At 42.2% G+C, this 12,573-nt stretch overlaps 1 protein-coding gene across 10 annotated transcripts in view; it reads left to right on the top strand.

Annotated features, from left to right (window-relative positions):
- Window positions 1–12,573, top strand: part of xpo1b (exportin 1 (CRM1 homolog, yeast) b) — a 40,058-nt gene that overhangs the window by 17,267 nt on the left and 10,218 nt on the right. For 7 of the 10 annotated variants that reach the window (XM_042066528.1, XM_042066533.1, XM_042066534.1 and 4 more), the window contains 4 exons: window positions 2,489–2,623; window positions 2,920–3,079; window positions 3,257–3,353; window positions 4,132–4,797. In XM_042066528.1, coding sequence (XP_041922462.1) covers window positions 2,489–2,623; window positions 2,920–3,079; window positions 3,257–3,353; window positions 4,132–4,278 — 539 coding nt within the window. In that variant the 3' untranslated portion in view covers window positions 4,279–4,797. Of the gene's footprint in view, window positions 1–2,488; window positions 2,624–2,919; window positions 3,080–3,256; window positions 3,354–4,131; window positions 4,798–12,573 lie in introns of those variants that run through there. The other 3 variants (XM_042066531.1, XM_042066529.1, XM_042066530.1) reach the window with 3 other exon arrangements.

Genomic DNA, 12,573 nt, shown 5'->3' with positions numbered 1-12,573 from the left:
GAAAACCGACTATTGATCCTTCATTAAGATTTCCAGTATTGTCGTTATGTGGTTTGTCCACCAGATGCTGTAGCTTCTTGTTGCAAGACATGCATGCTGCTTGATTGACTTGGTTCCGCTTCCAAGCCTACAACGTTGTCACATCGCTCGCACTGTCCTTGGTGGTCCTGTCAGTGAATGTAAACTGTTACATTAAGCATGAAACAAGACTTCTGAGCCAACGTTAATTCCCAAACACACACTTACTCTCTAGTTTCAGTCTTCAATTTTTTGGCATTTCAACAAAGGTGTTCACACCAAGTGAGGAAGTGCATAGGAAGTAAAAGATACGTTTTGCATAGCCCCAGTGTAGATAGTGCAATGGTGGGTATCAAAGAAGAAAGGCCTTACACCACTTATTTCATTTAAAAAAGAAAAGCTGTATAAAGGCCCATTCACGATAAGACCAAGAACGATAAAGATAACTAAACAAATATCGTACTCGATAATATGAATGATTACGTTCACACAAACTATAATGATAACGACATGAAGAACGATATCGTTGGGGATCACTTTCAGAGCAGTTTTGAGAATGATAAAAAGCTAATAGCCAATCAGAACCCATCAAATTGTAGCGATCACATTTATTAACACAAGGAGAAATGTTGTTTATCGTTGTTCAGTGTGTACGCTTTTATCATTATGGTTATAGTTATCGTTCTTGGTGTGTTAATGACCCTTAAAGGAACACGCCACCCAATGTCCGTAGTAATATATGTTCTTACCTTAACTTTCACGACTTGAGTCATACCTCTCCCGTGTCGGTACGTGCAATCAAACACTCTGGTGCGCGACTGAATGTGAATGTGTTAGCATGTTGCTATGCTAGCGGGCTCAGACGTAGCCATAGAGGAAGGAAGATGACGGTAATCAAAAACATCCACGTTTTCCCTACTTAAATACAGTTGCACGAGTAGTTGATAAAATGTGTAAGGTCACACAACATGAAACGTGGCGGTTTTCCAAGCGAATAAACAGAAGAACTACAATGTGTGGCGCAATAGCACTTGGGAGTACTTCGACCTAGCGTAGTAATATTAATTAACACCTAATTGTAGATCCTATCCACCACAGAGTTCAGCCGACCCCTCAGCCTCCCCTCCCCCTCCGAGGCACACAGTCATTTCCATAAATGGAGACAACCTGCCCTGAAGTAGCAGGTAGTGGTAAAGTAGATTGTGAACTATCATGGTTATAACATGCATTGTGAAGGGTTGTGATAACAAGCATAAGTATTATAGTGATTTCATGTTTCACAGAATTCCGCTTTGCTGCAAACAGCGGAAAGCATGGCTGGGATCTACAATTAGATGTGTATTAATATTACTACGCTAGGTCGAAGTACTCCCAAGTGCTATTGCGCCACACATTGTAGTTGAAAATCGCCACGTTTCATGTTGTGTGACCTTACACATTTTTATCAACTACCCGTGCAACTGTGGATGTTGTTGATTACTGCTATCTTCCTCCCTCTATGGCTACGTCTGAGCCCGCTAGCCTAGCAACATGCTAACACATTCGCGCCGCGCACTAGAGCGTTTGAATGCACGTACCGACACGGGAGAGGTATGACTCAACTCGTGAAAGTTAAGGTAAGAACATGTATTACTACTGACATTGGGTGGTGTGTTCCTTTAAGAGCCTTTCATTAGGGAACCAGATAGTTAGGCATATTTAAACACATAATTTCCCACCTTGATCAAAACTTTGTTTTGGGAGAAAATTGTTACATTGTGTTGGTTAAAATGACTATCGGCCGATAAATCGGTTTCCGGCTTCTTAAATACTCTATCGATATAGGTATCAGCCTTCAAAATCCATATCAGTCGGACACAACCGGACCTTATACGTTTCCTGCAGGTCTGGTGTTCGGGTCTCTCATGTCTCCTCTTCCTGTGCTTGTGTGTGCGGTTTTGTGACTTGTTTTGAGAGCTGCGCTGGTGGATAGGCCTACATCCGACGCTTCCCTCAACTTATTTTTTCTTGTTATACGGCATCCGGGTTGCATTGATGTTGCCGTTTATCTAAATGTATTAGCTGCATTGTGTTTCATAAAGGGGCAGCGTTTTTTGTTTGTTTTTGTTTTTTCTTTTGAACTCCTTGAATTAAAGGCATAGGCTTTTCTTTGAGATAAGCCTGTTTGATGTCCACCATACATACCTCATGGAAAATGCACCATTTTTATTGTAAATCCTAAGTCATTTTAAATTGTTGTGCAAGTATTGTTAAATGGGAATCTGCTGAAGTGCTGTGCACATGTGCAACAACTCCCTCGTCACCTAAGTAGTTGAAATTATTTTAACTTTGTTGCGCAACATTGTTCCGTTGCACAAGTGGTAATTTCACAGAAATAATTTCAGTGGTGTAATCACTGAATGACAGGAACTCTTGGCGCTAGTGGCTGTGTATGTGAAGAGGCTCAACCCTGGCTGTGTTCCTGTTGCAGGTCTGCAGATCCTGTACACGCTGCTGCAGAATGTGGCGCAGGAGGAGGCTGCAGCCCAGAGCTTCTACCAGACCTACTTCTGTGACATCCTCCAGCACATATTTTCAGTTGTCACAGATACGTCGCATACTGCTGGTGAGTGTGTGTGTGTGTGTCTGTCTGTGTTTGTGCGCACATCTGTGTGTGTTAGTGTGTGTGCGTCTGTGTTTGTGTGTGATCAAGGCATGTTTGTTTGTGCTGCTGGCTTGAGGTCTGACTAGTGGGACTTGTTTAGGGATCACTGCTGTTTGTTTATTATTGTTTGTGGTTTTGCCCCCGCCTGGGTAGTTGCACAGGACCTAAATTCACTTGGCCACCTTGTGGAGTGCCTTTGGCCCAGAGTATGTAATTCAATGAACTGAGTGAAGGTGAGCCTTGGTGTTCTGTGGCAGGTCTGACGATGCACGCCTCCATCCTGGCCTACATGTTCAACCTGGTGGAGGAGGGCAAGATCAACACGACCCTGAACCCCTCCAGCCCAGTCAACAACCAGGTGTTCATCCAGGAGTATGTGGCCAACCTGCTCAAGACCGCCTTCCCTCACCTGCAAGAGTAAGAGAGACACACACACACACACACACACACACACACATACAAATATGCACCTGATTAAACTTGGCACTGTGTTTGGTTAATGTTCTTTTTATAGTAAAACAAGATGTAATACACTGATAATAAAATATGATGCACTAATATTTTTTTTTTTCCTGTCCACCACCTCTCTGATAGTGCCCAGGTGAAGGTGTTTGTAACAGGCCTCTTCAGCTTGAACCAGGACATCCCCGCTTTCAAGGAGCACCTGAGGGACTTCCTGGTGCAGATTAAGGTGAGCTTCTACTATGTCCGTCCCAGGCCCAAAGAGCCATCGGTCCACTGCGTGTCCATCATTCCCTCTCCTACTCCTACAAAGTGTTGGTCCAGGGCCTCCCATGAGCTCTATTAGGAGAGAATTTGTGAGTGAGGGATCAGGGGTACACCAGAATGCGAAGTGTGTGTGTGTGTGTGTGTCTTTGTGTGGGGCATCAAGTCCAGATTTACTGTCAGGGAAAGTGCAGTGGGACAGGGTTTGTGTATGTATGTGTGTGCTCAAGTTTATGGGGGGCACTATGTAATCCTGCCGGTGTGTGAGTCGGAGAGGGATAGAGTAGGATTAGTTTGTAACTTGGCCTGGGTGTGTATCTGCGTGTGGAGGGGGGAGCTGACAGATTTCTGGCAGAGAGGCTGTAGAACTGGAGCCCCTGACATACTTCTGCTTGGCGTGCTCTCTCTCTCTCGCCCCCCCCCCCCCCCATACACATACGCCATTTCTCTCTTGGTTGCTCTCTCTCTCTCTCTCTCTCTCCCCATACACACACACCATTTCATCACACACACCCCACCCCCCCCCCCCCACACACACACACACACCATTTCATCACCCCCCCACCCCAAACATACCCCCTCCCCACACACACACAGGTACACCCCATTACCCCCCCCCCCCCCCCCCCTCAACCCACACAATATACCTTTTTAATTACTACTATAGCATAAGAATTTCATTATTAATAATTCTTTACGTGAGTACATGACGGTAAACTACTTCACCTCTCTCGCGGCTGTAGGAGTTTGCAGGTGAAGATACAACAGACCTGTTCCTGGAGGAGCGGGAGGCGTCTCTCAGACAGGCCCAGGAGGAGAAGCACAAGCTTCAGATGTCTGTGCCCGGCATCCTGAACCCCCACGAGATCCCCGAGGAGATGTGTGACTGAGCTGTCCCCCTCTCACTCAAACACACACACACACACACCACAGTCTCAATCGCATACACTCATACACTTACACACCTACACCTGTACATAAGGACACAAATGAAAAACTAAAATATACACAACCGAGAGAGCTGAGTGCTGAGGCGGCACACCTTCCCTGGGCAGCCTGAGTGTGTGTGTGTGTGTGTGTGTATATGTGCGTACATGCTCTTTGACGATTGTGTGTGTGTGTGTGTGTGTATGCGTGTAGTTAGCCTGTCTTGTGGAGAGGTAAGATCAGCACTCGGGTGGTTGTCGACCAAAACAATGCCAATATGTAAATGCTACTCACCCAGTGGCCCTTTTTACATAGTATGCGTTTTATATGGAGACCTGTGTAATATCTTTGCATTGTTCATTCAAGCATAGTTGGACATACCTGAACTATGAGCTGCATGAGGTTGTAAGAATTAGACATTTTAAAATTTTGCTTTTGTTTGGATTTGTTTGCCCTAACAACTCACTGCCCCCCCCCCCCCCCCCCCCATTTGTTATATATATATATATATATATATATATATATATATATATATATATGTGTGTGTGTGTGTGTGTGTGTGTGTGTATATGTATACACACACACATATATATGGCAGCAGGACATCTCGTTTTCTTTTTTGTTTTGGTTTGTTTTCTTTTCCTTCTTTTACGTAAAAACTGTCTCCAGTGTCATCTGCAGAAATTCCCCCTCAGTCCCAAGATGTCGCCCACAGGAAGTGATGTCGGTATTTTGAAGGGAGAGCGAGTAAGCCCTGTGCTGTGGCTCTCTGTAGCCGGTGGCAAGAGAATGTGATTATGAATGGTCTGGAAGATGCTGCTTCTTCGTCCCTCTTCATGTTCTCTCTTTTCCCCTCTTCTCCTGTCTTCTCTTTGTGTGGTCTTCTTCCTCTTTAGTGATGTCAGGGTTGTGTTTGTGGCGCCTTTTCTCTAGGGGACCTCATAGCTGAGGTTGGAGGTGTGTTTGGATTATGTGCATATCATCCCAATTGTATAGCATATTTCATAACATGGGAACATAAGATTATTGTCATTTTTTTCTTTCTTTTCCCCCCCCCTTTTTTTTTTTTTTTTTTTGATGCGTGTGTGCGTGTGTGCTGTCGCGTTGCCGACATCAAGTTTCTGTTCTCCTCAATGAGGATTGTTGCTCATTTGTGAGCTTTCAATAAATCGAAGTATAAGAAAGTGGTTCAGAAATATTTATGGGTTAATGTAGGTTACATCTTTATAACAACTCATGTTAACTCAGCTTTTTTCAGAATGAATTGTACTAATTTTCATTGTTTACCATGCTGTAGTGCTTCAAGACACTACTTAGAGCAAAATAAAACTCGGTTTACATTTAATTTTGTATTTTTGCATTTTCATTTTTATCTTTAAATTCTGTTCAAATAAACAAATTGCTTTTATCCAGAGAGGAAAAATGTAATTGCCAACAATCTAATTAGGCAAGGAATGTATAAAAATCAAATACCAATGGCTAGTGGCAGTCCCCTTCTCTAAGTGTTACATTTGTTGTGAGACTTTTTGAACTGATTAAAGTTGAAAGAATTTTATAATCACGTCTCTGGATTACTTTATTTCACAGAGAGCACTTTGTGCTGGTGGAAAGTCTTGCGTCAACATTATGGTTCCCTATTGCAGGCAACGTGCCAGGCACAATGCCTTGAAATGTTCCCAGTAGATGCCTCCAAGTACTGGACTTTTCTTTTTTTCCTCAGGACTGAGAGAACTTCTGATTTGTTAGTGCACTTAATTATGTTGTACTTCAGTGCCATGGCTCAGAAGTAGAGATTAAGTCTTGCCTTACTGTAAAATGGTCATGGATTTATTAAACAATAATCGAATTATTAAACTAAAGTTTGCCCTAAAAAGTTGTAATAATGAATTGTAATGTATTCTTGTATATGTTTTCAAGTTCTTAAGTTTCTGTAGGCCTACATGTGGTAGGCTAGGCTATTGACCCCTTGCAAGTGACGTCACGTTTTGTTCGCGCCACAGCAAAATAGCCTAGTGGACGGCAAGAACACGAATCAAATCAATGGGTTGTAATGGGACATATCGCACAGCTAGGAGATTATAGTGAGATTTAACCGTAGTAATGCCCTTCCACGACTGTTGGCTTATTGTTTGGAATACAACAACATCCCATGTTCTTGCATAGATATATTTTGGTTTGTTTTCTTTGTGTTTCGGGAGTATTTCAACCACAATTGCATGCTTATCTCCTCAGTGTATGAAGCACAGCAGCGGTTGCTATAGCAACCATAGACTCTGAACAGGACGGCAGATAGCACTTAGGCAAAGTCTTTGGCAAGATCTGAATGTAAACAGATAATACCGTTCAAGTTTTTTTATTTCCTATTTCTTTCAATTCTTTAACTTAAGACATGTAGGCCTAAGAAGTAAGTTTATTCGCTGGGCAACGTACAAACTGACGAGTTACATTAGCCCTAGCACTATGAGCTACGATACACGTTAGCTAGAATAGCTAGCTTCTAAGTGTGGCAGCTAAGTTATTATTTCATGTTCTGTTATGACATTCTTAACGTTTTGACTATGTTACAACTGATAAAAGCAAGACAAATAAAGTAACCAAATCGCTTTGCAATATTTTAGTCTAGAAATACTTATGGGTGTTCATTTACCATAATGTTAATTACAGTAGCCTAACGTTATGACCTAAAGTTATCTCCACTTGCTGTTACCACCAGTTTTAATAACTTTACATTTGCGATCATGACCCATTTCATCTAACAACACCACTGGCATCTTTCCTTGACTATCAGACCCCAAACAGCAATACATTGAACTACAAAGATGTTATAGTAATGGTGTTCAGTTCATCATAATCGTAATTTGCCGTCCGTCTCCTATCTTTTTGCCGTCCAGCATGGAGCCGTCACGTGACTTAAGTCACGTGTCTGCAAGGGGTGAATTCCCATCCCTATCCTTACCTGATGGTCCACAGTTCTCACATCTTGATCAAAGGGTCTGCATCATCAGCAACTATGGGGAAGGCTTAAATATATTATAAAGCCAAACTTAAATTTACATTATTATGAAATTCCTTTATAACTATTATTTGCATGTGCTAAACATGTAATTACAGAATACGGGTAAGGGAAGTGGTTCCACTGCTGGTTTCTGTAACACATACCATGGTTATTCCTGTGGCAACGTTCCATTTCCGCTTGTCGAGGTGCGGCTCGCAGTAAAATGATACCTTGCAGCTACTAATCACTGATAACATGCTGGCATTCGGTTTCTTACTTGGTGCAGTATCCTTGAATAGGTCCGATGCTCTGGTTCTCAAACGTATTTTTTCATAGAATAAGCTCAAATGGAAAACCAGGCAACTCCTGTTCCTGTCAGTGGAACGGGAGTTGCTCAAAGGTGGTTATGATGTTTGTTTAGCAATCAAATGTGTGGTCGTTTAGACCATAACTCATTTCCGTCGCAGTTGGTGGTGGTGACGGGTGATGGCCACTGATCTCCATGCCCTGCACCCCCACACCCGGTCGGGGGATGCACCTCCGTGGAAACATGAGACGCATCTCCTCTTGACCCACTTAGGGGGAGCCATCCGGGGCCGGGGGTACAGCTGAATCGCTTGCAGAAACACTGGTCCCTGGCCAATTTGGCTGTCATAACGCTCGATTTAAAAATACATCGCCGAGAGCACTGTGCCACCGGCCCACCGCTGCCGCGGGCAATTTAGGTGAACGTGTGACCCGACACACAAGTGCTATCATTTGTTTAAGGAGGACCAATCTGTGGACGGTAAAATTACAAGTTCAGTCTAGATAGCCTATAGTTTAAAAAAATGTAGCCTATAGGCTATGGCACCACAAAAAGTCTACTAGGCTATCCTAGATTCGGCAGGTCTATTTTAGACAAAGAAATATGACCCGATAAAAATGTCTTGCAGAGGAGGCCTCCGTAATAAATTTGGGTGTTCCTACGCTCGACATTCAGCTGTTTGTTATTCCAGCCGTATCGGCTGATTCCAGTATGATTGCACTGCCACCTAGTGGAGATTGTATGTTATTTCTGACAGAGCCTTGTTTGATAGCCCCCTTCATCGCAGTATGCTACTGATGTGAGTAGGCCTAAGGGTTTTACTGGCAATAGGCTATGAATTGAGAAATGGCCATATGGCCAACACTAGTTGGCACTGTGATAATCATAGATAGGCTATATCTGGCACTACAATGATATCAATAAGATTATATCAACCTTAGGCTATATATTACTGTATATGAGGCTATGTAGGCTACATGACTCCACATGCTCAAAACAATTAGAGTAAAGCACCAATTGGAGTAGCCTAGCTTAATATACAACAGTTAGATCCGGTCGAACTATTTATTCATTTCCGATTGGACGAGAGGCATTCCATGAGTCCTCACAAGTGGCGATATCCCAGCACAACTTCACTCAAGCATGGGCGGATTATGAACTTTCGGGCCCCTGGGCCCAGATGTATTAAGGGACCCCCACTTATTTTTGTATATGTGGAAGGGGCGGTTTGGGGGTCCTCCCCCAGAATTTTTTTAATTTGTTTGATGTGATTTCCTGTATGCTGGTGCATTTTGGGCATGGCCAATACTAAATTCAATCAGATTCATAGCCTACATCCTGATTTGTTGATATTGAGGCAATGATTCCATGCAAAGGCTTGGGCTTCAGGGCCCTCCATCCCTGCACTCAAGACTTTTTACTGCTAGTAATCACTGGCATAGATATCGCTGGGATAGATGTAAGGGATAATATAATGCCGATCATCGGGAAAATAAGTCCCGAAAGGGCAAACCGGGCGCCAGCATGCATCTAATTGGGAACGCATCTTGAGTGCGGAGAAAGAGGCTGGCCGCTGGCAGGTTCCAGCTTGATCCATTTTGGGTGGATAATTTAGCACACCTGTAACCATAGAAACCCAACAACAAACTCCTCTTTGCAGAGTTCACATACTCCAGTCGCTCTGAAGTGGGCAAAATGATGACGTTGATAACAACCTGTATTTAGATACTGAACACAGGTCACTTCTTATTTAACCATGCTCATTTCTCTCCAAAACTTGCCCAATCTGTCTGAAGGGAAAAACCCTCCCTGTGGAACCACTTATCACCCAAATGTATAGGCAAATTACAATAGGCTACTGAGTAAAGGAAGTCCACCACACCAGGCATTATTTGCTCCCAATGATGTTTCCTTAGGCCTACTTATAAAAGTAAAGAAATAAGTAAAAAAATATATATCATTGTATCATTGGGAGCAATACTGGTGTGGCAGACTTCATTGTATCATTGGGAGCAATACTGGTGTGGCAGACTTCCTTAACTCATTTTGTTAGGCCCATTTCGTCCAGCACCTAGTTTTAGAACTTGGATGTGCATGCTTTATTTTATTCTTACAAATTACAATACTACAGTAATAATGAGCTACTGTAGTCATTTGCCGTTATAGCAACAGAACACAACAGGAAGGCTGAATGTAAACATGACATTAACGAAAATAACAATTCTAATAAAAATGATTGTGTACAGTGTTCTGTGGGCTTTGGGGTTTTGGTTGGGAGTGACATGGAAGGGAGAAGAAGGGTCATTCTGTGCCAAATCAACAGATGCCTCCCGCTTGGCCTGACCATCATGGATTTGCTTCATACTTTATGTCAATAATCTTATTATACCCAACAACTACTGTGCAAAAGTTTAAGCTTATATTTACTTTATTTTCTGAGATATGGAGGCTTAAAAAATAGGGTCATGAGTCTGATAAAATGCAGTTTTTTTTTAATGAATAAGTTCCTTGGGTCATTACATTTGAACAATTCAGGCTAGATGCTTGACATTTTCAGGGAATATTGCACAACGTAGAATTTGATGTTTTCAAATTCTAATGTATGTCCCAGAGTTATGGCTTGCTTAATATGGTATTAAATTCAAATGTGTCTATGTTTTTAGTGTGTGTTTCCCATGTATGACAACATCTACCTTATAGTAGACAATCAAATATTGAGTTGGTAGCTTCACTCAAACTATATTAGCGAAGGCATCAACCATGGTTTTTATGGATATGGGTGATTCTAAAGTTGCTGTGGACATTTGTTTACTTATAACATGTGATGTTTTGTTTTTATAGCCATGTGTTTCAGTTAATTGTGTTTCTGTCCCCACCCCTCACCTGATTCTGTTTATTAGCCTCCTCACTTCACCTGTTACTTGTTATGTTTATTAAGATACACTGACATGTGATTTATTTTCTCTATCCAGACTTAGATATATGGCCAGACAGGGCACACTATAATGTGTTTATGTTTTTCCAACACTTTCTAAGAAATATTAGTTAGTGTGAAGAAAGACGCTGGAGAAAGTGCAAATTGTGGACTATTTTCATACACATTTGGAGGCCTCAAAAAGACAAAAAGTTGAACACATCAAAATAAGTTCTTGGAGTGCAACATGGGCACCAGTTCAACTTTCCAAAAAGTCATTTTAGATTGTTAGTGTACCTTTTGTGTGAGCTTGACTGACATCATACACCAGCACAAAAAAAGTATATTGGATTAAACTGTATTGTCATTGTGCAGAGTACAAATACAGAGACAACAAAAAAACGTGCATTACAGTAGACTACTTTTTTCTTAACCTCCACTTGTGGTTGTTCCAAGATGGACAGCTTTCATACTCAAGTCCAGTGGAACATGAAGAGTAGCTCGTCATTTTGAAATCCCTTTACAAATGTGGATTTGCCATACATTGCCTTACCTCACTAGCCTGGAAAATCCAGACCCTGGTAATCTAGAAATATTAAGGGTCTGGCCACGAACAATGTAATGGCCCAACTCGAGGGGCGGCACCAAGCATGCATTTGAAAATCTCACTGCACGCAATTGGATAACACTAGACCAATGTTTACTCTGAATGATTCCGGACTTCGACGCAATTGGATAACACTACGATCAATGTTTACTGACCTCCAACGTTGCAGTGCTGTTGTCATCAGTTTAGCTCGCCTCTGGCCCGCATATATCAGATACGCCGATTTGATTGGTTCCCCGGGATGCAAGGGGTAAAAGTAAAGTGCATCATTGCTCATCGCCAGAGTGTCTCGCAGATTCAAATGTTTGTGTTATACTGATCATTTGGATATTCTTAAGCTACATTCTATAATAAGATGTGAAGGGTTTGTGCACAGTGGCTTGTTTATGTTGGCACACACTCTCATCACCCTTATGAAGAAGTCTAGCATACAATGGTAATGTATCTGAATGTCAGTTGAAAGCTGCACAATTCCATGCTAACATGTCCTTGATGTTGCTGGAGGATGTGTGTGTGGGTGTGTGGGTAATGTGTGTGTGTGTTTATGTGTGTGTGTGTGTGTGGGTAATGTGTGTGTGTGTTTTATGTATGTGTGGGTGTGTTTGTGCGTGTATGTGTGTGGGTGTGTTTATGTGTTATGGTCAATTTGTCTCCACCTCCTACTCCATCCCCTACTTTTGTGTATGTAAATGAGTGTGTGCATAATGTGTGTATGTTATTGTGTATATGTGTGCTACTGTGTGTGCTAGTTTGATTAGAGTGGGCTTCTGGATGTGCGTGTGTGTGTGTGTGTGTGTGTGTGTGTGCCTGCCTGCTTGCCCGCATGTGTGTGTGTTTTATAGGTGTGTGAGTGTGTTTGTGCGTGCATGTGTGTGGGTGTGTCGTTATGGGATTTGGCAGACGCTTTTGTTCAAAGCGACATACAAATAAAAACAATACAATTGTTAAATTTAACACTGAACAATTTAAAATGTTGGTAAGACTACATTAAGGAGAATAGCAATAATAAACAATAATGTCAATTCAATCAATATTTGGCAAAACAAATGCTATAATATACAAACCATGACTCATAAGAAATACTTAATTAACTAAGTGCATGGTGAATAGATATGCGTTTAGACCTCGCTTGAAAGACCCAAAACTATCACAGGAACTGAGAGTACTGGGCAGCTCATTCCACCAACAAGGAACCACCTGAGGAGAAGAGTCTTGAATTTGACCTAGCGTTTATGACTGGTCGACACAACAGACGCTCATCAGAAGACCACAGTGGGTGGTTGGGGATGTACAAGTAAGTGTCCTATAGGCCAAAGTGAGAGATTTCAGTTTAATTCTGGCCACTATAGGCAGCCAGTGGAGAGTAACTAGGAGAGGAGCAACTTAGCACAACTAAGCACCAACCGGCTCTATGAAGGACTATTTACCAGATGTG

Source organism: Alosa sapidissima, chromosome 16 (assembly GCF_018492685.1).
Source record: "Alosa sapidissima isolate fAloSap1 chromosome 16, fAloSap1.pri, whole genome shotgun sequence".
NCBI classification, from domain to species: Eukaryota; Metazoa; Chordata; class Actinopteri; order Clupeiformes; family Clupeidae; genus Alosa; species Alosa sapidissima.
The sequence above is the reverse complement of the archived record's forward strand: the minus strand, read 5'-3'. Positions and strand labels throughout refer to the sequence as shown.